Source organism: Physeter macrocephalus, chromosome 14 (genome assembly GCF_002837175.3).
Source record: "Physeter macrocephalus isolate SW-GA chromosome 14, ASM283717v5, whole genome shotgun sequence".
Classification (NCBI taxonomy): domain Eukaryota; kingdom Metazoa; phylum Chordata; class Mammalia; order Artiodactyla; family Physeteridae; genus Physeter; species Physeter macrocephalus.
Window position 1 is genome coordinate 63798911 of NC_041227.1, and position 24398 is coordinate 63823308.

Here is a 24398-nt window from a genome sequence, read left to right on the forward strand (position 1 = left end):
CCCGGTCTGGGAGGATCCCACGTGCCGCGGAGCGGCTGGGCCCATGAGCCGTGGCCGCTGGGCCTGCGCGTCCGGAGCCTGTGCTCCGCAGCGGGAGAGGCCACAACAGAGGGAGGCCCGCATACCACAAAAAAAAAAAAAAAAAAAAAAAAAAAAAAAATAACCCTGTGAAATTAGAGGTAAATACTTATATTACAGATAAGGAAACTGAGGCCCTTGAGGGAAAGCTTACCAAATAACAATGTTGTTCATTATAGTGGTACCAAGCAGAGCTTCCTGCATCCCTTGAACCTCAGCAAAAGTTAGTATAGTCTCTTCAGGGTGCATCAAAAACTGTTTTTCTTTGCTTCTGCATTAAAAACAGTATTAAAAATCAGCACTTTCTACCAAAGCAGTTTCTAAGCAGCCCTTCTACATATTACTGAACTATGCATAATAAACACTAACCTAATGTCAGAAAAAAAATTTCAACCAGAAAACACATGTATTCTAAACTTTCTATAATGAACATTTATTACTTTCATATTACCTACCTGGCTATATTGCAAGCACCTCAAATTCATCATATCCAAAATTAAACTCACCAGCTCTCTCTTTAAACCTTGTGTTTCTTTCTGCATTGCTATCTCAACTAACCGTTCCACCACCCACCCAAGTGAGCCACCCAGAAACATGGACTTTATCCTTGTGTCCTTCCTCTCTATTTACTTAATCACCTATGGGAACATATGTATATGTATAACTGATTCACTTTGTTGTAAAGGAGAAACTAACACACTATTGTAAAACAGTTATACTCAAATAAAGATGTTAAAAAATAAATAAATAAATAAATAAATAAAATAAAGTTGGGTCAGGTGATTTAAAAAATAATAATAATAATAATACTTAATCACCAAGTCCTAATGACTTTATCATCTCATCTCTCTCAAATCCATCTGTTTCTCCCCATCTCCACTAATGCTTTCCTAATTTAAGCAAACAATTATTTATCTCTTGCCTATTTTATGGCAACGGGTCATGGATTAAATAAGACAAACAAGGTCCATGCCCTCTGTTATCAGGAAAGACAGACAAATAATCACAATAGGGCTTCCCTGGTGGTGCAGTGGTTAAGAATCCGCCTGCCAATGAAGGGGACACGGGTTTGAGCCCTGGTCCGGGAAGATCCCACATGCCATGGAGCAACTAAACCTATGTGCCACAACTACTGAGCCTGCGCTCTAGAGCCCACGAGCCACAACTACTGAGCCTGTGAGCCACAACTACTGAAGGCCGTGCGTCTAGAGCCCATGCTCTGCAACAAGAGAAGCCACTGCAATGAGAAGCCCGCGCACCGCAACGAAGGGTAGCCCCCGCTTGCCGCCACTAGAGAAAGCCCACGCACAGCAACGAAGACCCAACACAGCCAAAAATAAATAAATAAAATAAATAAATTTTTTAAAAATCACAATAAAGTGTAACGAGTGTATGACAGACATAGAGGATGCTATGAGTTCCATTTTTAGCATGTTGACTTTGAGGCATCCACAAGATGTCTAATAAATAGGCGTGCAGGTCCAGAGGTTGAGAAAGAGCTCAGAGTTAGAAATATAGGTTTGCAAGTAGCCAGCATCCAGATGGTACCTGAAGCAATGGAAACTGAGTTTGTGAAACCAGAAAAGGGTATAGGATCTTGAGGTATTTGTCAAGGGAGACTGAAGAACAAACTACACTTGCTGAGCCTCTCTGCTCCACTGCCTTCTTCCCTGCCATGTCTGGCTCCACCTCCCTGAACTGCTTCTATGTTATAGCCCAGTATTGAGGCAGAACCTGCTATACTACACATACAGCAGAGAAAACGAGATGCTACTGATTTAACTTTCTCTGAAACCCTGTGATAAAATCATTCTTGATCTAATAGTTAAAATCAACCAATGCTTTTCTTACCCTCCATCTTCTGCAAACGTCATGATTTCTACTTGTTGATCACAAAGGGTCCCACCGCTACTGACTAGCCTCCTCTTTGTCAGGCCAAGCACAGCTTTTATATTTCCAGAAGTCAGGAGCACTTGCTTTTCACTTTTACCATCAGGAGAACAAAGTAGTGCCCTAAACCAAATATAAGGAAAAATGCAGAGAAGTCAGGAGTAAGTCTTTAATATTAAAGAACTAGGTTCAAACTTTAAAAGGAAACTTCAGTTAGGGATGTCATTGATAGTTTTGTTGTTTGTTTAAACAAATCTCTCTTTAGACTAAATTTAGATTCTTTCAAGACTCAAGACTAGGTTATAACTTGTGCTCAAAACAAGCTGAGCAAGATCAAGGGAAAGAAAAAAATACTCCTTGAGAATTACATACCTGATTTCTCTGATTTCCAAATTTCCCAAAGCCACACACACAAGATTACAGACATCAGGCACTAGAACTATCTGTAATACTGGGACCTAAATAAAACAAAGCAGCCAAAAATTATATTTGGTTGTTTCATCTTTAATTAATCTAAATTTTCCAAAATTTGTCACATTCCTTTCTAGTGTCATTATACCAGGATAGTTTCCAACATTTGAACAAATGTGAAAACGTTCAGCAAACACCCTCTTTTTATAAGCTTAAATCCAAATAAGCTATGTGCATAATAGTGTTTACTGTGGCATTTATTTAACACAATCTATGCTCTAGCAATGGGAGAATAATTAAATAAATTCTGGCATGTGGATGAATGGAACAATATGTAGCTGTTTAAAGTAAGTTTATTCACTGAACAAATATATATTGAGCAACACTCTGCAAAGCACAGTGCTAGAAGCTGGGGGTATACTGGAGAACAAGAATGAAATCTGCCAAGACAGTAGTAAATCTTAAGCATTCTCACCAAGAAAAAAAAAAGGAAACTGTGAGGTGATAGATGTGTCGATTAATTTGATTATGGGAATCCTTTCACAGTGTATATGTATATCAAATCATCACATGTGTACATCACAAATGTACACTTTAAATATATTACAATTTTATTTGTCAACTATACCTCAGTAAAGCTGGAAAAATAAAATTCAAAATAAACAAATAAGTAAGTATGAAGAATATATAGAAACCAGGAAACATGTTTATACAGTAAGAAAAGGCAGGCTTAAAAATTTTAGGCACACCAAGATTGCAACCATGTAAGATATGTACAAAGGTAGACAAGGACAGAAGAAAGTATATACAGAAAAAAAGCAGAAATAACATTTTGGTGAGAGGTAAGGAACAGAGGTATCAGCAAGTTTAGAAGTCAGAATAGATATGAAATTACAAGCTCCTCCAGCAGGTCTAGTGTAAAAATCCATCTCTGGATAAACATATGATAAAGCAAACAAAGCACAGTGTTAATTGTAGAGACTACATGCTGGGTATATGGGTGCCCCCTGCACCACTTTTCTGTATGCTTGAATATTTTCATAATAAAATGTTGGGGAAAAACCACATCTCTCTGCTCTGTCTTGCATAGTCACAGATCCCATATTTTTGGTAAGCTGCACATCTATATTACCATGCAAATGATTGGAAAGATCTCTTTCAGCTATAATATTCTGACTTACCTCTGCGAAGTGCCAGGAATAAATTTTTTCCCACTGCCAAGTATCCAGAGGTTTCCAAAGAGAAACTACGTATTCACAAGCAGTTATGATACACTGCTCTTTGAAACCAGCTATTTCCCACAACATGGCACTCACATCCACAGAACAGGAACCTGAAGGATTCTGACACAGAATGCCAACAACAGTTATGTTAAAGGGATCCTTGGGGGCTGTTTAATAAAAAGAATAAATATGAAAAGTAATGGATTACAAGGATTAGATGAAATACCAACTAAATGTAATTAAAATTTTATGCTGGTCAAAAGAAAGAGCTTTGTGGGTCTTATGTAACTACAATAGTTGTCCATACACACTTACAATGATAGATTTAAAAACATGTAGCTCCAGACTGGAAAAGATTCAGATTTAACCACAAAAAAATAGACCATAAGAACTAACTGCAACATTAGTTCCATAAGAACCTTTGGAAATGAAACATTCTGATGAAGCACCCATGGGTTGAAGAGGGAATAAAACTGAAAGAACATATTATTTCTAAACGAACAAGCAGAATGTGGTGGCCAAAGCAGTATGCCCCAACCCCCCGAAACAAAAAAACCACAAAAACCTATAATTATAAAGGTATTTATAAAGTAAGCAAGCAGCTCAAGAAGTTAGTAAAAGAACAATGAAATAAGCACAATGATAAACAGAAGGAAGGAATTACTAAGGATAAAAACAGAAAAAAAAAAGAAATAGGAAATCAAAAAACTCAATTAACAATCAACACAACCAAAAACCAGTTTTTTCGGAAGACCTATAGGATGGACAAACCTCTTAAGTCTGATATGGGAAAAAAATACTTTTATATAGAAATGGGGAGTGAGAAAAGAGAGGCTTAACTGCATATACACAGACCAAAAAGCTATAAGAATAATAAATAACTTTTTACCTACAAATTTGAAAATATGAATGAAATGGTTGATTCCTTTAAGAAACTAAGTTATTAAAACGATTCATGAATAGCTTTGAAACAACACAGGTATCATTATGTGTCATTTATAGAAAAGGAATCTGGGGCTCAGAGGCTAAATGATTTGTCCCATGTCACACAGCCAGTGATCCGCAGAAATAGTTTATGTGGATTTAAAGCTCTTTCTTCTACACCAGTTGTTCTCAACTAGAGGCAATTTTGCAACCCTCCCCTGGGGGACAGTTAGCAATATCTGTAGACACTGTTGGTCATCAGTACTGGGAAAGGGGTGTTACTGGTAGAGACCAGGGCTGTTGCTAAATACCATACAATGCACAGGCCAGTCCCCTACAAGAAAGAATTATCCAGCCCCAAATGTCAACAGTACTGAGATTGAAAAACCTGCTCTACACCATCCTACTTCAAGTATAAAAAGTTAACCAGGACAGGGGTCTAATCCACTTCTCAGGATTTACCAAAATACCATTAACAGATTTTATATTTCTCAGAACCATATATAACACATAGCATATGAAAATTAACCATTCACTATGTCATAACCTAGAACTGCTACCCATTTTCTTACAAATCACCATAAGTGATTCTTCTAGAAATACTACATCATTTGGGTAGGAGAGTCATGAATGACCTCCCTCTCTCTCTGTCAAAATACCTGATTTAAAATTTAGATATGGAGAGTTAAGTTGTTCTTGGCAATAGCTTGACATATACACTTCTTCAGAAGATCTCAAAATATATTCACAGGTAAATATTGCAGAAAACAAAGAATTTAAATCTGTTTTTCTGAATCTATTCTATCAAGTTTTTCTAATGATCAAATTCTTCTGCATTTCCCTATCAATTCATCACATTTTTCACACGTAAGACACAAGACATATTATAAGTTAACAGTCTTCCGACCTTTAACTTTGAAACCAATTGTAGGGTGCCTGGGTTTAAGCTATCACAAGCAGGAACGTCTGCTATTTCAGTCTGTGGAAACAAAAGTCACATAATTAATTTATACTTTATATATGATATCTGCCTGCATCACTCACTCATCAAACTATTTCCTATGTTTTATTTTCTATGGTAACAGCGGCAAAGTTCCAAATGCAACAGCTTCATTGATAACAAAGAGAATAGGATCCCTTATATTTAAAAAAATATTTTTTTAATTAATCCGAATTTCCCCAGAATGAACTTAATGTTTATAGTGAAGCCATATCACAGAAACATGTTAAAACATTCTTAAACACTGAGGAACTGATGTGTAAGGTGGTCACGCTGTCCATATTCACTAAGATACTTCATTTCTTCGGAGAAAATTTCACAAAGGAAGCAGTCTGTACCTGTTCAGTGGAATGTTTCCGTGATTCCTGGCATGTGTTTCCACGGAGCTGATTTTCTTTGTAGGTTGATGACTCGATGGGTAGAGGTGTTACTTGGGGACCAGAGTCACAGTCATGGGAAGGCTGTCCTTCCCTTCCTGACACATGCAGGCTGCTATCTAATTTTGGTGGGCTGCTCCAAAATTGTTTATGGTCACTAGCAAGGCTGACTGTGGCTTTTAAGTGAGAAAGCTGGGGTGTAGAGCAAGCTTGTCCAACAACCTCTGCAGACACCTTTTCTCCATGGGCTTGGGAGCCAAAAGCTGGAGTAGAGCCTAAGACGGGGAAAGCGGGTGAGCACAGGTCTGCTGTCGGTCTGTCATTATCACCAGATGCAACAGTATTTACAGGAGTGAAAAGTAAAATGGATGAAGAAAGGCCCTTCTCCTGAGGCTGGCTTTTTTGGCTTGGCATTTTAGGATGTGCCTTTCCTGGCAGGATGATCAGTTCCTCTTTCTCATCCTTCTTTTCTATAGCGATTTGTTTAGGGGTCAGTTCCTCCACAGGAACACAATTTCCCCCTTTAAGATGTCCCTCTCCACATATCTTTGATCCAAAAGGCTCCATCAGCTTTTCTGAGCAAGACTTCAGTTTTTCAAGCTTAAGAGGCCCGAAGTCTTCATCAGGTAACTGAAAGTCTATGATTTTGAGAAAAGGCGACAGATGCTTTAAATTTAGCATTTCACTCTTATGAACTGGAGAACTGAAAGCATCATCATCCAAAGATAAATACACGTAATTACTGTAAGAAAGGAAGTCCTCTTTTTGACAATGACCTTCCTTCTCTAAAACAGAAAGCAACAGAATACCCAACAAGAGACATTAATTCCCAATGAAGAGTGAGATTCTAAATTCCAATATAGTGCAGAGTTCATTACTTTTCCCACCCCTGACTCTGAAATCTCAGTGAACAGTTCAAAAATCAGCCATAGGTTAGTGGTTAACTAGCAGCTCCTCCTGCAGGAGCAAAATCAATGTGGTGCTGACAGCACTAGCTAGAAGGGAGACGGCGGGCGGGGGTGGGGGGGGAGTCCCAGCTCTGCCACTGATTCGCTGTGTTACCTTGGGCAAGTCAATTCACTTCATTTTCCTTTGCCCCTCCTACGGGAACTGGACTAAGAATCTCTAAAGTCTTTTCTGATCCAGAACTATGATTCCAACAGGCTACCAGAGTACAGTCTACAAAATGCTAGCCCTTCTCACTGAAGAAAACTTAGTCCCCTTTTCAAGCAAAGAGTAATTTACTAGACTTAAAGCGACAGGAATTCTGTATCACTCAAAGTGTAGCTGCATCCAACACCTAATAAACAGATAAGAAAGCTGTGGTTCATGTATACAATTGAATATAATTCAGCCATAAACTGATACAAGCTACAATGTGGGTATATCTCAAAAACTAGCTAAGTAGGGCTTCCCTGGTGGCGCAGTGGTTGAGAGTCTGCCTGCCGATGCAGGGGACGCAGGTTCGTGCCCCGGTCCGGGAAGATCCCACGTGCCGCGGTGCGGCTGGGCCCATGAGCCATGCCCGCTGAGCCTGCGCGTCCGGAGCCTGTGCTCCGCAACTGGAGAGGCCACAACAGTGAGAGGCCCGCGTACCGCAAAAAAACAGAAAACAAAAAAAACTAGCTAAGTAAAAGCAGCCAGACACAAAACGTCACATATTGTATAATTTCATTAATATGAGATACCCCAAATGAGTAAGTCCACAGAGATAGAACACAGATTGGTGGTTGCCAGGGACTGACGAGAGGAAACGGGAAGACACTGCTTAATGGGTATGGGGTTTCCCTTTGGGGTGATGAAAGTGTTTTGGAACTAGATCGGGGTCATGGTGACACAACACTGAGAATGTACTAAACATCACTGAATTGTTCACTTAATTTAAAAAGGTTATTAACTTTATGTTATGTGAAGGTCACCACAAGAAAAAAAATTTTTTTAGAAAAAAAATTTTTTTAATGTACCTGCAGGTTACTGAAATCACAGCAGATTATTTCAAAGTATACAAAAGAACATTTCAAGTTTATTATTAGATTGCCCTACATTCCCATTCCTTTGTTTTCTTGTTGGTCTAAAAAATGATGATAAAAAAGTCATGATTATTATTTTTAAATTAATGAATGACTTGTAGCTCACAGACCAAAGCCTGCGTCCAGTGGTATAGAGCAGCTGGCTGCCTGCTGTGTAAGTAAAATTTTATTGAGACGATCACATTTACATGTTGTCTATTGTTACTTTCACACTATACTCATGTAGCTGCGATGGAGCACAAAGACTGTACTTCATATCTGGCCCTTTACAGAAAGTTGCTGAGCTCTCACACAGAACTGGAGTGAATGATCTAGATTTTGTGCTCAGCTTATCAGATATAACTCCTGAGTAAACGAATAAAGAAGTTTAAATTATAACATGTCACTTGATATCCTTCAAAATCTGTGTCCTACAGACCTCAGAGAGACTGTATTAGATATTTTACCCCCAAAAGTGGCTCAGAACAATTCCATTTTGCTAGACAATCATCGCTAAGAGTTTGTCAGTGGACTCTTACTCTGACACAGATTTAATTTTATTTCAAAAACATTTTCTATATTAGTTACTTCTCCCCATGGATAAAAGATTGTATGGTACCTAAATAAACTCTAATTTTAGGTAAATATCCAATATATTTTCCTTCTAAGTGTCAACTTTTTCAACCATATTTTTGAACTCTGGTACCATCCAGCTAGGATTGAATTCTGACTCTGTCATTTTAAAGATAGATACTTTGATCTCCTTGCCTTAGCTTCCTCACCTGTAAAGTGAGGATAAAAATAGATTCTACCTCATGTACAGTTGGTGTGATGATTCAGTGAGTATCTGTACAACATTTAGAAAGTGCCAGGCACATAGTGTTAGCTACCACCACCATCAACCACAACTCAATTTACCTTTACCTCTCTTCTTACCATGAATACTTGCTTTTTCATTCTGATCTTTGTGCAAGGCAACTTCTTCCTTGGACCTAGTAACACCTGATGTGCCAGAAGGTGGCAAAAGTAGGTCATGGTGATCCAACAGAGGGGTGCAGACTGACTTTCTTCTTCCTTTGCGTTTTCTACCAGATGGCTGGGTAACCGCCTTCCTAGAAAAGTCATCTTTAGTGGGGCCAGCGGGAGAGTTGACTTCAGTTAACGAGAGAAGTTTCTGAGGACTTTTTGAACTTGGTTGTTTTGCGTACGTGTCCGACATCTTAATTTCACTTTGGTTAGTTTCTTCATTGGAAACATTTAACTTTTTAGCAGATTCCTTATTTTTATTTTTAAACCCCTTTTTTCTGACACCCAAGTGACTTTGTATTACAGCCTCCAGTGCTACCTTCCTCTGGCAATCTGACATGCGTCGTGTTGTTCTAACATAATATTCTGCAGGAAATAGAAGGCCTTCAAGCACTGTGCAAGAATGTGTTTGATTTTCTGTAGAAACAGGAGAAATTACTTCTAGGCTAAGACTCTTAGACTGACTTAGAACTTCTTTTTCCAGAAGACTTTCATTTCTACCACCAAGAGCATTATTGGGAGATTTAAAATACATCTCTGTGTGATTTTGTTCTTTTAAGTTTTGGTTTTCATTTACCACTAAGTTATCGTAGGTGAATTCATTTATAGAACATGAGTTATCTGCCTCCAAGTTAGGACTTCTAGGTGGCTGGCCACTTGCACTTATACTTTTGTTTACCTCTGGGTTATCTGTAAAGACAGTCATTTTTTTGTCTTGTGTCTCTAAGTTTACAGGCGAAGCAGGGCTAATGTTTTTTAAACTGTGAGTAGTAAGTTTACAGTTACTTTCAGGAGGCTTATTCTCAAGGTGCTGACCACTACTGCTGACTGATGGAGCATGCAAAGGAAGAGTAGTCACCCTGGGGAAATTACTTCCTCTTAAGAGTGCATCAACATCTCTCTGCGGTTTGGCGTTTGGCAGAATTAATACACTCCCTACATTAGCTCCTGTAACTGGTGCTGGAGAATCGGGAATGTCAGACTTAGGAATTGACGGGTAAGTTCTTATCTCAGTTACAGGTGTTTTAGGATTTTCTCTATTGATTTCTTCCTGTTCCTTTAGCCTTTTTCCAGAGAGTACGAGCGAATCAATGTCAAAGAAAGACTCTCTCTCCTGTGAAATAAATGTTCTCTCCTGTTTCTTTCTTCTCCCTAGCAGCTTACTCTGCCTTTTCTTACCATCAGGGCCACTGACGCTGTAGGGAAAATGTTCTCGGATATCATCTGATCTTTGTATGCGTGATTCTTCTGCTGGGACTCCAGGGCTAAAGGACTCAGGCTCAAGGTCAAGTGTGACAGGTGTCTTTTCTCCAGTTTCTTTATCGACGTGGGTGTTGATTTGTAACGTGTCACAAGGAGATACTTTATTTTTAGGTTCTGAGGAGAAAAAATTATATAGTTCATATTTTCCTTTTAAAATGACATTAAAAACTACCCCATATTTATTTTTAAATATTACATATAAATACTGCCAAACATTTATTTAAAAGAAAGTCAATGGTATTTCGTTCAGACAGATCAAAGTTCAAGTTTTTAATGATCTGATGAACTATAATATTAAGTAAATGTAACAAAAACGGAATTGTGCTGGAAAAATGATTTTTAAACCAAAAGATTATCTTTCTTTATTGCAATCATCTTTCCTCTTAATTTTGTCTTCCAGCTTCACTGAAGTACAACTGACAAATAAAAATTGTACATATTTAATGTGATGTTTTGGCATATGTATATATGTGAAATGTTGCTACAATCAAGCTAACATATCCATCACTTCACAGAGTCACAATTTTTTGTGTGTCATGAGAACACTTAAGGTCAGCTCTCTTAGCAAATTTCAAGTATACAATACAGTATTATTCCTTTTTTTTTGGTGGTGGGGGGGGGCCGCGCAGCACGCAGGATCCTAGTTCCCCGACCAGTGATCAAACCTGTACCCACTGCAGTGGAAGCGTGGTGTCCTAACCACTGGACCGCTAGGGAAGTCCCTATAATACAGTATTATTAACTATTGTCACCATGCTGTATGTTAGATCTCCAGAACTTATTTATTCTGCCTAACTGCAACTCTGTACCCTTTGACCTACATCTCCCCATTTCCCCCATATCTCACCTAATTTTTTACTTCATGTCTTTCTTTTGGCTCAAGTAATTTTCATACCACTTTTCTTTTCTTTTTTTTTTTTTTGGCCACACCACGCGGCATGTGGGATCTCAGTTCCCTGACCAGGGATTGAACCCGTGCCCCCTGCAGTGGAAGCGTGGAGTCTTAACCACTGGACTGCCAGGGAAGTCCCTACAATACAGTATTATTAACTACTGTCACCATGCTGTACATCAGATCTCCAGAATTTATTTATTCTGTATAATTGCAACTCTGTACCCTTTGACCTACATCTCCCCATTTCCCCCATATCTCACCTAATTTTTTACTACATGTCTTTTTTTGGTTAAAGTAATTTTCATATCACTTTTCTTTTTTTTTGCCGCACTGCGTGGCATCTGGTATCTCAGTTCCCTGACCAGGGATTAAACCCGTGGCCCCTGCATTGGAAGCGAGAAGTCTTAACCACTGGACCACCAGAGAAGTCCCTCATACCACTTTTCTACTTCTTTAGCCTCCAATTTTATGATTATAAATTACCTGACTTCTAACATAAGAAATGATTATTGTTTTTTATTAAAATATTCCCAGCCAGACTTTTTTCTTTGTGCATATACAAATAATTTTTAAAAATCATCTTTCCAATATTTAAGCAATAAATATAATTGCTAAAAGTTAAGAGAGGAAAAGAGCAACTAAGTATGCAATCCAACTGAAATACAGTTTATTGCTCACAGAATGGGAGAAAATATTTACAAATCATGTGTCTGATAAGGGTCTAATAGCTAGAATATATGAAGAACCCTTACAACTCACCAATAAAAAGACAAATACCTAATTAAAATATCAGCAAGGACTTGAATAGATATTTCTCTGAAGAAGATATACAAATGGTCAACAAGCACACAAAAAGATGTTCAACATCATTAGTCACTAGGAAATGCAAATCAAAACCACAATTAGATACCACTTCATATCTACCAGAATGGTTATAATTTTACAAATAGAAAATTACAAGTATTAGCAAGGATGTGGAGAGACTGGAACCCTTGTGCATTGCGGTGGGAATGTAAAATGGTACAGCCACTGTAGAAAACTGTTTGGCAGTTCCTCAAAAATGTTAAACATAGAATTATCGTATGACCTAGAAATTCCACGCCTAGGTACGTACCTGAAAGAACTGAAAATATATGTCCACATAAACACTTGTACATGAATGTTCATAGCAGCATAATGGCCAAAATTCATAACAGCCAAAAAGTAGCAACAACCCAAATGTCCATTAACTGACAAATGGATATACAAATTATGGTACATCTATATAATGGAATATTATTCAGCGGCAAAAAGGAATGAAGTACTGATGCATGCTTAGATGAATGTATAGATGGATGGATGACAGTTGAAAACTTTATGCTAAGTGAAAGAAGATAGTCACAAAAGGCCACAAATTGTATGGTTCCATTTATATGCAATGTCCTGAATAGGAAAATCCACAGGGACAAAAAGTAGGTTAATAGTTGCCCATGGGTTAAGGGTAGGATGGGCACAAGGTTTCTTTTAGGTGTGGTGAAAATGTTGTGTAATTAGATAGTGACTAGATTATACAATTTTTTGAATATACAAAGAACCACTGAATTGTACCCTTTAAAGAATCTACTGCTACTCCTTATCTTCTGACTGTGAGAAAAAGAACCACAGTCAAATTTACCTGGGAGATGAATAATAAAGCAAGTATAAGTGAATGCGCTAGCTTTACCTGTGTGGGTTAGCTGCGTTGAAACTTCCTGCTGGAGAGAGGAATCTTGTCCTTCTACTGTTCTCTTAATGGAATTCTTAAACTTCTCAGCTCTCTGGGCACGCTAGAGAAAACAAAAGCAGCTCACGAAACAATTTTACAAAAAAGAAATAAATTTTGGTTAAAAGTTTTATTAAATGAAGAGCTGTTTTTATATTCTTTGTACCACAACACCAATTTGAGAGAATAAGATTCACTTACCTGAAGGCGGGCCAGTGTCTTGCTGTATTCCCTTTTCAAGAATGCTAATTTTTCCTTCAACTGGAAGAAGAAAAACACCAAACAAAACTAAGCAGGTGGAAAGGAGGCATCAGAGAGAAGGGATGCAGTGCCTATCAGACACAAGCATGCAGCGCCCAGCAGGTCCCTCATCTAGAGGCAGTGGAGGAAGCAGCACTGACTCATTCTACTTTCAGTTCTCACAGAACATCAAGCTCTCTGATATCTCAGCATCTCTGCATAAGTTGTTCCTATCACTGGGAGCATTTCCTCCCCAACTCACTTTGCTAATTCCTACTGATTCCTCAAGCCTCAGCTTAGATTTTTATTTCCATGGGGTAAGCTTCTAGGTCCTTCTCCAAATCCAAGTTAGGCATTCCACCTCTCCTCTGTGCTTGCTTTATCACAGTACTTATTACACATATTGTCTGTTTACTTCTGTTTCCTCCCATCTCACTGTGAGATCCTTGAAGGTAGCAGGGGCTGTCATCCTCAGTCATTCGACTAATGAATCAGTCATTGGTCCAGGTATCTTCAGCACCTAGAACAATAACTGATACCCACCGTGTGTCAGTTATAGTTCCAGGGGCTAGGTATACAGGGTGGTCAAGACCCCTGCTCCCAGGCAGCTTACACGTAGTGAGGGGTACAGATAATAAACAAGGAAACAAATAAACAGGTAAGATGATTTCACATGGTAATCAATACCTAGTCAAACTGGGTGACGTGAGAGTGTCTGGGCTACAGGAGAATGGACTACTTTAGAGTCAGCAGTGAGGAAGACATTTCTGAGGACTACCATTTGAGCCCAGACCTGAAGGAGGAAAGAGCTAGCTTTGGGAAGATCACAGGGAAAGCAATTTGTCCAAGATCACACAACTCATAAACGGTATGATTCACACCCTTGATTCACACCCATGCATTCACACACCTGCAGTCTGTGCTCTTAACCTCTATGCTAGACTGCTTCTCACAGCTTCCTACTTATCACCATTCTTATCAACGTCTGGGAATTAGCTTGTTGACTTGTAAATGACCTCTGTCACCCCCACTGCAAGACAGAATGGGATAAGAGGACTGATGAGTTATTGTGAATGGAGAGTTTCAACACGATGCTTGGAAGAGCCAGCACAAGATGCATTCAAGTTAACATTCGCCGGCCCACGTGCAAGGTGGCATGTATAAGGATATTCAGAGCAGCACTGTTGTAGAAAGAAAAGCTGCAAACAACCTAAAAGGCTCTCGACAGAGTAATATGTAAAGAAAAGGCGGCACTTCCACGCTGCAGGATACTATAAAAACTTTTTAAAATAAGGTAGGTAAACATGGACTAATATGGATGTTAAACACGGAGAAGGAAAACGGAAGTTGCAGAACCATCCGGATCATACCATTTACGAACATTCACCTTTCCAAAAAAACGTATTACTTTCTGGTGGTTAAAGAACACAACCGCACCCCTCCACACCCCCACCGCCCGTTCAACACGCGCACGCGCGCGCACACACACACACACACACACACACACACACACACAGGTACACAAAAAGGTCTGAAGTCCAGATTAAGAGATTTAAAACGGAAGTTGCAGAACCATCCGGATCATACCATTTACGAACATTCACCTTTCCAAAAAAACGTATTACTTTCTGGTGGTTAAAGAACACAACCGCACCCCTCCACACCCCCACCGCCCGTTCAACACGCGCACGCGCGCGCACACACACACACACACACAGGTGCACAAAAAGGTCTGAAGTCCAGATTAAGAGATTTACTTAAAGAGGTGGGGTGGGAGAAGCCAAGATTGAGAGTGTGCAAGGTGCGCTGGGGAGGGTGTCAAAGCGGACTTTAGCTTTATCTACAGTTTTACATTTTGTACTTTTGCATTTCTGCTGTAAAGAAACTTAGTTCTTCAAACGCCACCACAGGAACACAGGGCTCTCCCACACTTTCACTTCCTGTGCCCCCTCAGTCCAGGGAAGTGGGTGAGAGGTCACTGCCGCCCTCTGATAGTGGAGAAACAAAGACAGGCCTCAAATCCTGGGAGAGGGGGTCAAAGTTCTGAGTCAACCCTTCCCGCATCCCCGGCACCTTTTCCTTCTCCTCACAGCTGAGGAGCTTCCCAGGAGGCTCTTCCATCTGGCCGGCGGCCAACAAAAAGAGCATCCGTCGCTGGCCCCGGGCCTGCGGATACGAAGAGCCCGGCTGGCCCTAGGCCCCGAGGCTCCCGCGGAAGGTACGGGGTGTCCGGGATGCGGTCTGCCCACGGTCAGCCGGCCCACGCGGGCTGGGCGCGCCAATCACCCCTGCCAATTACATCCGCCACTCGGCCTGCGCACGCGCAGCCAGAGACCGCAGAGCAATGGAGCGAGGCTACCTAGCGGAGAGCCGAGCTATGGATGAGACCGCAGACCGCCCAGAGCGGAAGTGGAGGAGCAGCCGGAAGTAGCCGGAGTCTGAGGAGGAGAGACAGGCGGACAGACTTTGACAGGAGCCGGAGCTGCGCAGAGGCGTTGGTGGCCATGGAGTTGGGCGAGCTTCTCTATAACAAGTCCGAGTACATCGAGACGGTGCGCGTGTCCAGACCTCTGCCCTCCCCTCTCCAAGCCTGCGTCCCCTGAGGCCGCGGTCTCCATCCTATCTCTGCCCCACCCCAGGTCCCTTTGGCGTTTAGTCCGAGATTACACAGTGAGAGTTCATGTATGGTCTGGCTTTGTTATGTATTCCTTGCATGGCCAGTTTAGGCTTTTAAAAATTTATTCCTGGGCTTCCCTGGTGGCGCAGTGGTTGAGAGTCCGCCTGCCGATGTAGGGGACACGGGTTCGTGCCCCGGTCTGGGAAGATCCCACATGCCGCGGAGCGGCCACGGGCCCAGCCGCGCCGCGGCATGTGGGATCTTCCCGGAACAGGGCACGAACCCGTGTCCCCTGCATCGGCAGGCGGACTCTCAACCACTGCGCCACCAGGGGAGCCCTAAAAAAAAATTTTTTTTTAAAAACTAACGTGTCATAATTTATTACTACGTGCTAAAGACTGTTAGTTTTTTTTGTTGTTGTTAGGTTCTTTATAGTCAATACAAACTATATGTAGATGTGTGTAAATTGCTCGAAACCGGGTTAGTGCTCAGTCAGCATTACTCTTTTATTATTTCATTGAATTCTCACAACTCTATGCTATTGGTAAAGTCATTATCCTGGTTTTAGGGCTGTAAAACCAAAGTATAGAAATGAGAGTCGAATTTGTGCCTCTGCTGCCGCTAGGCTATAGACGTACCACATCCAATTTCTGGGTCTGTTCCTTGAATCCCTAAGTTCCTAATTCATCCTTGCTTTTTTGATATCCTGACTCATTCCATTGCAGACAACACCCCATTGCAAGTCCTTTTCTCTCCAGTATGAGCTTTCTTGGTGGAAACCTGTAGCCCAGAACCCACTCAGTTTGCTCACCTCGGTTTTCTTCTATTTCCTTTCAGGCATCGGGGAACAAAGTTAGTCGCCAGTCTGTACTGTGTGGAAGTCAGAACATCGTTCTCAATGGCAAGGTAAGGGACGGAGCCAGCTCCGGGATGCATATTTCTGCTTTCTTTCCGCTGATTATCACATTAGCAGGGCAGATGAAATGTTGTCTCCCATTTATTGCTATATATGCTAAAATTCTCTCTCTTTTTCAATTCTGCAAATTGGATTTATTGAATACAAAAAAGATGCAGTAAAAAGAGGCAACAGAAAGCCTTTTTCCTGTTATTCCAGGCACAAAATACAATGGCACCTAGCACTGAAATTATTAGTATTGTAGTGTGTCCTGTATTACTGGACACAAAACATAAATAGACAACACAGTATTTTAGTGTAGAAACTAAAGTGATACTGATATAATTATTTGTTCACTAATTAATGATTCATTATTAACTGAAACTTAAAATTAATTTGGGAATTGGGAAAGATAACTAAAATCTGAAATGCATTTGAAAAATGGAATGTGAAAGGCTTAGAATCTTGTAGTCTGAATAAACTGCAATAGCACAGAGACGAGCATAAACCTGGGATAATATTAGAACACTTCAGAACCAGAGAAAATATCAAGATATATTTGAGCTTGACAAACACTGAAGTCCATAGTTTCTTTCTGCCATTAGGAACACTCAATGTTCCTTGAAATATTAAATCTGTAACTTCTAGAGGTAAAATAATCTCACCGTAATCAAAAGATCACAAATATTTTCAGTAGAGACACAATTACTGTGTCTGTTACCCCATCATACCATGAGATTTAATGGAAAAGAAATATAGTTTGGTAGTTAGATGTAATTAGTAATTATAGATACAGTGTTTCAGTACAAAATTAGAATATTCAGTTAACTCCATCTGACTCGTTAGCAAATATGTGGAGTTTTTTTTGAAATCCTTCAGCTAATTCCAAAACATTTTCTGTGATTTTGTAGGGAAGATGTGTGTGTGTGTGTGTGTGTGTGTGTGTGTGACAAAATTCGCCATTTTAAGCGCTTTTAAGTATACAGTTCATTGACATTAATTATATTCACAGTGTTGTGCAATCATCACCACTATATCTATTTCTAAAACATTTTCATCACTCAAACGGAAACTCTGAACACATTAAGGAATAAACTCTCATCCCCTTTCCTCCCAGACCCTGGTAACCTCAATCCACTTTCTGTCTCTATGAATGTGCCTATTCTAGATATGTCATTTAAGCAGAATCATGCAAGATTTGTCCTTTGGGCTGGCTTATTGCACTTAGCATAATGTTTTCAAGGCTCATCCACATGTATCAGAATTTTATTCCTTTTCATGACAGAATAATATTGCATTGTATATATGTACATTTTGTTTATTTATTCATCTGTTGATGGACACTTGGATTGTTTCTACCTTTCCACTATTGTGAGTAATGCTACAATGAACATTGGCATACAAGGATATATTTGAGCTCTGTTTTCAGTTATTTATTACATACCTAGGGGTGGGGGTGTCTGGGTCATATGGCAGTTCTATTTTTTAGCTTTGCGAAGAACTGCCAAATTGCACCATTTTACGTTCCCACCGCAATGCAAGAGAGTACCAATTTCTCCATATCCTCGTGAACACTTGTTATTTTCTGTGTTTTTTTTTTTTTGGATGTGTATATGAAAGGTATTCAATATTTCATTGTGTGTTTTTTTCTTAATTAGTTACTTTATTTTATTTTTGGCAGCGTTGGGTCTTTGTTGCTGCACGCGGGCTTTCTCTAGTTGTGGCAAGCGGGGGCTACTCTTCATTGCGGTGCGCGGGCTTCTCATTTTGGTGGCCTCTCGTTGTGGAGCATGGGCTGTAGGTGCGTGGGCTTCAGTAGTTGTGGCACGTGGGCTCAGTAGTTGTGGCTCATGGGCTCTAGAGCTCAGGTTCAGTAGTTGTGGCGCACTGGCTTAGTTGCTCCGCGGCATGTGGGATCTTCCCGGACCAGGGCTCAAACCTGTGTCCCCTTCATTGGCAGGGGGATTCTTAACCACTGTGCCACCAGGGAAGCCCCTCATTGTGTTTTTTTTTAGTTAATGTTTTATTGGAGTATAGTTGATTTACAATGTTGTGTTAGTTTCTGCTGTACAGCAAAGTGAATCAGCCATCCATATACCTATATCCACTCTGCTAGACTCCATTCCCATATAGGTCATTACAGAGCACTGAATAGAGTTCCCTGTGCTATACAGTAGGTTCTTATTAGTTATCTTTTATATATAGTAGTGTGACTTGCATTTCCCTAATGTCTAATGATGATGAACATCTTTTATCTTATTGACCATTTGAATATCTTTGGAGAAATATCTATTCAGTCCTTTGACCATTTTAAAATCTTGTCTCTGTTGTTGAATTGTAGGAGTTCTTTATATTCTGGGTGTTAAATCCTTATCAGATTTATGATTGCAAATATTTTCTACCATTCTGTAGATTGTCTTTTTACTTTCTTGATAATGTTCTTTGATGCACAAGAGTTTTTAATTTTGATGAAGTCCAGTTTATCTATTTTTTCTTTTGTTGCTTAAGTTTTTTTTTTTTTTTTTTTGCGGTACGCGGGCCTCCCTCTGCTGTGGCCTCTCCCGTTGCGGAGCACAGGCTCCGGACGCGCAGGCTCAGCGGCCATGGCTCACGGGCCCAGCCGCTCCGCGGCATGTGGGATCCTCCCGGACCGGGGCGCGAACCCGGTTCCCCCGCATCGGCAGGTGGACGCGCAACCACTGCGCCACCAGGGAAGCCCCTTTGCTTAAGTTTTTGATGTCATATATCTAAGAATCTTTGCCAAACCCAAGATCATGAAGATGTACTCCTATGTTTTCTTCTAAGAGTTTTATGGTTTTAGCACTTGTATTTAAATGGTCGTTGATCCATTTTGAGTTAATTTTTGCATACGATGTGAGGTTGGGGTCCTAATTAATTAATTTTGGGGGGTGTGGAAATCTACTTGTCCCAGCACCATTTGTTGAAGAGATTGTTCTTTCCCCATTGAATGGTCTTGTCATCCTTATAGAAAATCATCTGGTCACAGATGTATGGGTTACTTTCTGGACTCTCAGTTCTATTCCATAGTTGATATATCTGTCCTTATGCTAGTTCTACACTATTTTGGTTACTGTAGACTTGTAGTAAATTTTATAATCATGAAATATGAGTCTTCCAACTTCTTCTTTTTCAAGATTGTTTTGGTTATTCAGGGCCCTCTGTTTCTTTTTCGAAAGGTGTTTTATTTGGCGATATTTGGTGCACACAGAAGACTGATATGCAATATATATGTTATGAAGCATAAAAATTAAATCAACACCATGAACCCACCACCCAACTGAAGAACTGGAACATAATCAATGCATAATAATACAGTACAGCCTGAAGTTCCTCTCCCATTTCTTTCTTCTACCTCCTTCCAAGAAGATACCACTATTCTGAACTTTTTGTCTTATAAATTCTTTATTTTTCAAAACAAAATTTTTACCACATATGTGTGTATTTTTAAATAATATATATTGTTTAGCTTTACTTGGTTTTCTGTGACTTACTATTTTTACCCTCAGTTATTGTAATAATGACAATAGAAAACATATATTACATTTAGTAAGTAAGATCGTTCTCAGCTTAGTTTCTAAGATTCATTGTGGTTTATGCATTTTCACTGCTGTATACAATTCGGTTTATCCCCTCTCTTATGAGTGGATAGTTATTTTGTTTCCAGCTCTTTGTTATTATGAACAATCCATTTTTGTTTCCAGCCCCTGTCCCTTTCAGAACTTTGACATTTCTGTTTTCCTGAGCCCTTCCATCGGGTGTCACAGTGCCTGCAGGAAGAGACAGGGATCAGATGAGCAAAGAGGACTGGGTGTAAACCAGAATGGTGGGGCCTAGTGAATTGGAGAATACAGGACCTAGCTAAACTCGGGCTGATTGTTGCCATGTGGGAGTGCAGACGTGTACTTGCAGAGTTTCTGATTTTCTCAAAAGAAACTGGAAATCTGGATTTTTTTTAATGTAAAATGTCCTACTATTCACATAATAACATCTAATTTAAATGATAAAAATGGCTGCAGAGGCCAGAGAAAATCATTTCTAGGTACAGCCCTCAGACCCCCAACTTGCCACCTCTGCCTTGTCCTTATTGAGTTCGATAAAGTCTGCTTTAATACTGTTTTTCTCCCTGAAAGGTCTTTTTAGGCACCTCCTTTCATTTTAACACCCTGTTGCCTCTATTTTTAATCTGACTTCTCTTCTTTAGCTCCATTCTTTATGAGATAGGAAACCAGGGTTTGAATACCGCTTGCTAAATTTCTTTGAGCATCTGTGATATCGTTTCCTTCTTATGTTTTTTGTGTGTTTGCTTCCTCAGGGGCAATGTAATTTAGGCTGACTGAGGGACTTACATGGATTTTCTTTATTTCTAGATTAAGATTGTTATCTTTACTTAAAACACAATAAAACAATAACAGCCATTACCAAATACTCAGAACTCTTGGTATTCTGTTTTCTTCCAAAAGAAAAATAAGTCATTTTCTCTGATTGTAGATGGAAACACAAGCTGAAAAACAATGATTGAAGTAAATTAAGGATCTCAGATGAAAGAATTATGTACTAGAAATAGACATCTCTCTAAGCTTGAAGAAGATAGCTTTTAAAAACCAAGAGAGGAATTCCCTGGCAGTCCAGTAGTTAGGACTCGGCACTTTCACTGCCGGGGCCTGGGTTCGATCCCTGGTCAGGGAGCTAAGATCCCACAAGCTGCACGGCACAGCCAAGAAAAACGAAAACAAAACAAAACAAAAAAACCAAGAGGACCTGTAATACTTTACAATCAGCAGCAGATGTGAAAATTTCTTTTTACTGATAGAGGTTTTATAGACTGAACAGATGTGGGTCAGATTGGTAAACTCTTCCAGGTGTGAGCCCATTTCTTTTTTAGTATCTTCTCAGAGCTTCATGTTCTGGCTAGTGATTTATCTAAATTCACCTATATTTGAGGTGTTCCCATCTACTTCTCTAGCCTGACCTTCTGTCTTGGGCCCCATACCTTTATCTACAACTGCCTGTTGGTCATCCCACAGATTCCACAAACTCAGAATTTCAAAATTGAATTTATCATCTAATCCCCAGAATTGCTCACCCTGTCCTAGATTCTTTTTCTCTTACCCAATATCTAAACAATGACCGAGTCACATAAAATCTCTTCCTTTTTTTTTCTTTTTAAATATTTTATAATGGAACATTTAAAAAAATCATATTTAGGACTTCCCTGGTGGTGCATTGGTTAAGAATCCGCCTGCCAGTGCAGGGGACATGGGTTCAAGCCCTGGTCCGGGAAGATCCCACAGGCCGCGGAGCAAGTAAGCCCGTGCACCACAACTACTGAGCCTATGCTTCTAGAGCCGAGCCCACGCTCCGCAACAGGAGAAGCCACCGCAATGAGAAGCCCGTGCACTGCAACAAAGAGTAGCCCCTGCTCACCGCAACTAGAGAAAAGCCCACGCATAGCAACAAATACCCAGCGCAGCCCAAAATAAAATAAATAAATTTATTTTTAAAAAATCATTTTTATTTAGGTATATTACATACAATAAAGTGTACCCATTTTAAATATGCAGTTTGAAAAGGTTTGGCTGATATGGACATCTATGCAACTAGTACCACAGTCAAGATATAAAATATTTCCGTCACCCTAGGTTCCTTGTGTCCCTCTGCAGTCAAGCCTTCTGCTAGCTTTGCCCAGATAACCTATGTAAAACTAGTAGAGGTTAGTTTTGCATTTTCTCAAGTTTCCTGTAATTGGAATCATGTACTTTTTTTTTTTGTCAGCTTCTTTCCCTCAGCATACTGTTTTTGAGATTTATCCATGTTGTTGGATATATTCATGTATTAGTAGTTCATTACTTTTTATAGATGAGCAGTATTATTATGGAACTTTTAGGACACATTTAAGAGTAGAGAGAACATATAATGAGTCCCTATATACTCATTCACCAGCTTCTACAATTAGCAATATTCTGGCATTCTTGCTTCATCTCTATACTCACCTGCCAAGTTCAAACCAGTTTTGGAATGGAATATTTTAAAGCAAATTGCAAGCATAATATTATTTCACCCATAAATATTTCAATGTATATCACTAATATTTAAAGGCTTTAAAAAATGTATAGAGGACCGTTATTATATTTTTTAAAAAGCCAGTCATTCCCTAATATCATCTAATCTAATCCTCAGTCCATGTTCAGTCTTTCCATTATCTTTTTTTTTCTGGCTGCGTTGGGTCTTCGTTGCTGTGCCTGGGCTTTCTCTAGTTGCGGCGAGTGGGGGCTACTCTTCATTGTGGTGCACGGGCTTCTCTTTGCGGTGGCTTCTCTTGTTGTGGAGCACAGTCTCTAGGCATGTGGGCTTCAGTGGTTGCAGTACGCAGGCTCAGTAGTTGCAGCACACAAGCCCTAGAGCACGCGGGCTTCAGTAGTTGCGGTGCGCAGGCTCTAGGGCACGCAGGCTTCAGTAGTTGCAGTGCGTGGGCTCAGTAGTTGTAGCACACAGGCTCTAGAGTGCAGGCTCAGTAGTTGTGACGTATGGGCTTAGTTGCTCCGCGGCATGTGGAATGTTCCCGGACCAGGGGTTGAACCATGTCCTCTGCATTGGCAGGCAGATTCTTAACCACTGCGTCGCAAGGGAAGTCCCTGCATTATCTTAAGATGTCTTTTTACAATTGGCTTGTTCAAATCAGGATCCAAACAAGGTCAGATACACATTACTGTTTGGTTGATGTGTCTCTTAAGTCTCTTTGAATCTGTAACAGTTCTCTTTCCCTGCCTCGTTTTTCTCCGCATGCCATTTATATGTTGAGGAAACTGGCTCACTGTCCTGCAGTATTTTCAAATTTCTGAATTTGGCTGATTCTGTTTACACAGTGTTGCTTAATGTGATCTCTTTCCCCCTCTCCTTCCTCTAAATTGGTAGCTGGATCTAAAGGATTGCTCAGATTCCTCTACCTCTGATTTATTTCTCTATTCCTGATGCACAGCTTTTGCCTTAGGTAAGGCCCACCGTCTCATTTCACCTTGATCCATCTGAAGGGTCACTTCCCCTCCAGTCTTGCCTGCCTCCATTCAGGCTCCCGACTGCTTCCAGAGTAATATTTCTAAAATGAAGCTTCGCTTGTGTTAATCCTCTGCTTAGACTCTTTCATTGATTCCTTATACCCGCTAGGGAAAAACATCTGAACTTCTGTACTCAGCACAGGTAATTCCTCATGAACTGGTCCCTTGCTTACTTTCCCAGCCGCAACCCCAGTCACGTGCACTTTTTTTTTTTTTAAACCTCATTTATTCAGACATTTCAAGAATGCCTACTCTTTACCAAGTATGGGGTATTAGTTCCCTCCAGTTTCTGGGTTGTGTTATTCAGCCCCTCCTGGCAACCTCTGGGGAAGCCAGATATCACACCTTGCAGTGTAGCACATAATCTGGGTCCAGAAATTGGGAGAGGAAGCAGAACCTCAGTGGGTCCACCTCTGGAGCATGAAGTTGGAGATAGTAGTGTTAGGAGATTAGACAAAGGTGGGTACAGCCAGGACTCTCAATGAGCAAGCAGCCAAGGCTTGGGGGCAGGTGGAACCGAGTGCTTCTGAGGAGATGCACAGACCAGGTCTGCCACAGGTATTCTCAATAAATGTTTGTCCATCCATTGAGTCCTATTCATGGGATAATAAGGGCAAAGCTTGTGATGTACTGGGAACATCTTGAACTGCAATCAGTATTATGAGGGCAGTTCTCTTTACCTTAAAAGTTATCCCTGGGCTTCCCTGGTGGCGCAGCGGTTGCGCGTCCGCCTGCC

The 24398-nt window shown here is 40.3% G+C and overlaps 2 protein-coding genes across 5 annotated transcripts in view; one reads left to right on the forward strand and one right to left on the reverse strand.

Moving 5' to 3' along the window:
• PALB2 (partner and localizer of BRCA2) overlaps window positions 1-15369 on the reverse strand; it is a 31089-nt gene extending 15720 nt beyond the window's left edge. The window contains exons 1-11 of one of the 4 annotated variants that reach the window (XM_028498650.2): window positions 15151-15368; window positions 13039-13098; window positions 12799-12901; window positions 10118-10315; window positions 8849-9355; window positions 5865-6688; window positions 5434-5505; window positions 3561-3722; window positions 2341-2426; window positions 1930-2091; window positions 233-349 (exon numbers count right to left, since the gene is read on the reverse strand). In XM_028498650.2, the coding sequence (XP_028354451.1) occupies window positions 233-349; window positions 1930-2091; window positions 2341-2426; window positions 3561-3722; window positions 5434-5505; window positions 5865-6688; window positions 8849-9355; window positions 10118-10315; window positions 12799-12901; window positions 13039-13098; window positions 15151-15225 (2366 nt within the window). In that variant the 5' untranslated portion in view covers window positions 15226-15368. Of the gene's footprint in view, window positions 1-232; window positions 350-1929; window positions 2092-2340; window positions 2427-3560; window positions 3723-5433; window positions 5506-5864; window positions 6689-8848; window positions 10316-12798; window positions 12902-13038; window positions 13099-15150 lie in introns of those variants that run through there. The other 3 variants (XM_028498653.2, XM_028498649.2, XM_028498651.2) reach the window with 3 other exon arrangements.
• A 104-nt stretch (window positions 15370-15473) lies between these two features.
• DCTN5 (dynactin subunit 5) overlaps window positions 15474-24398 on the forward strand; it is a 21371-nt gene continuing 12446 nt past the window's right edge. The window contains exons 1-2 of the mRNA XM_007105642.2: window positions 15474-15629; window positions 16532-16600. Coding sequence (XP_007105704.1) covers window positions 15582-15629; window positions 16532-16600 — 117 coding nt within the window. The 5' untranslated portion in view covers window positions 15474-15581. The remainder of the gene's footprint in view (window positions 15630-16531; window positions 16601-24398) is intronic.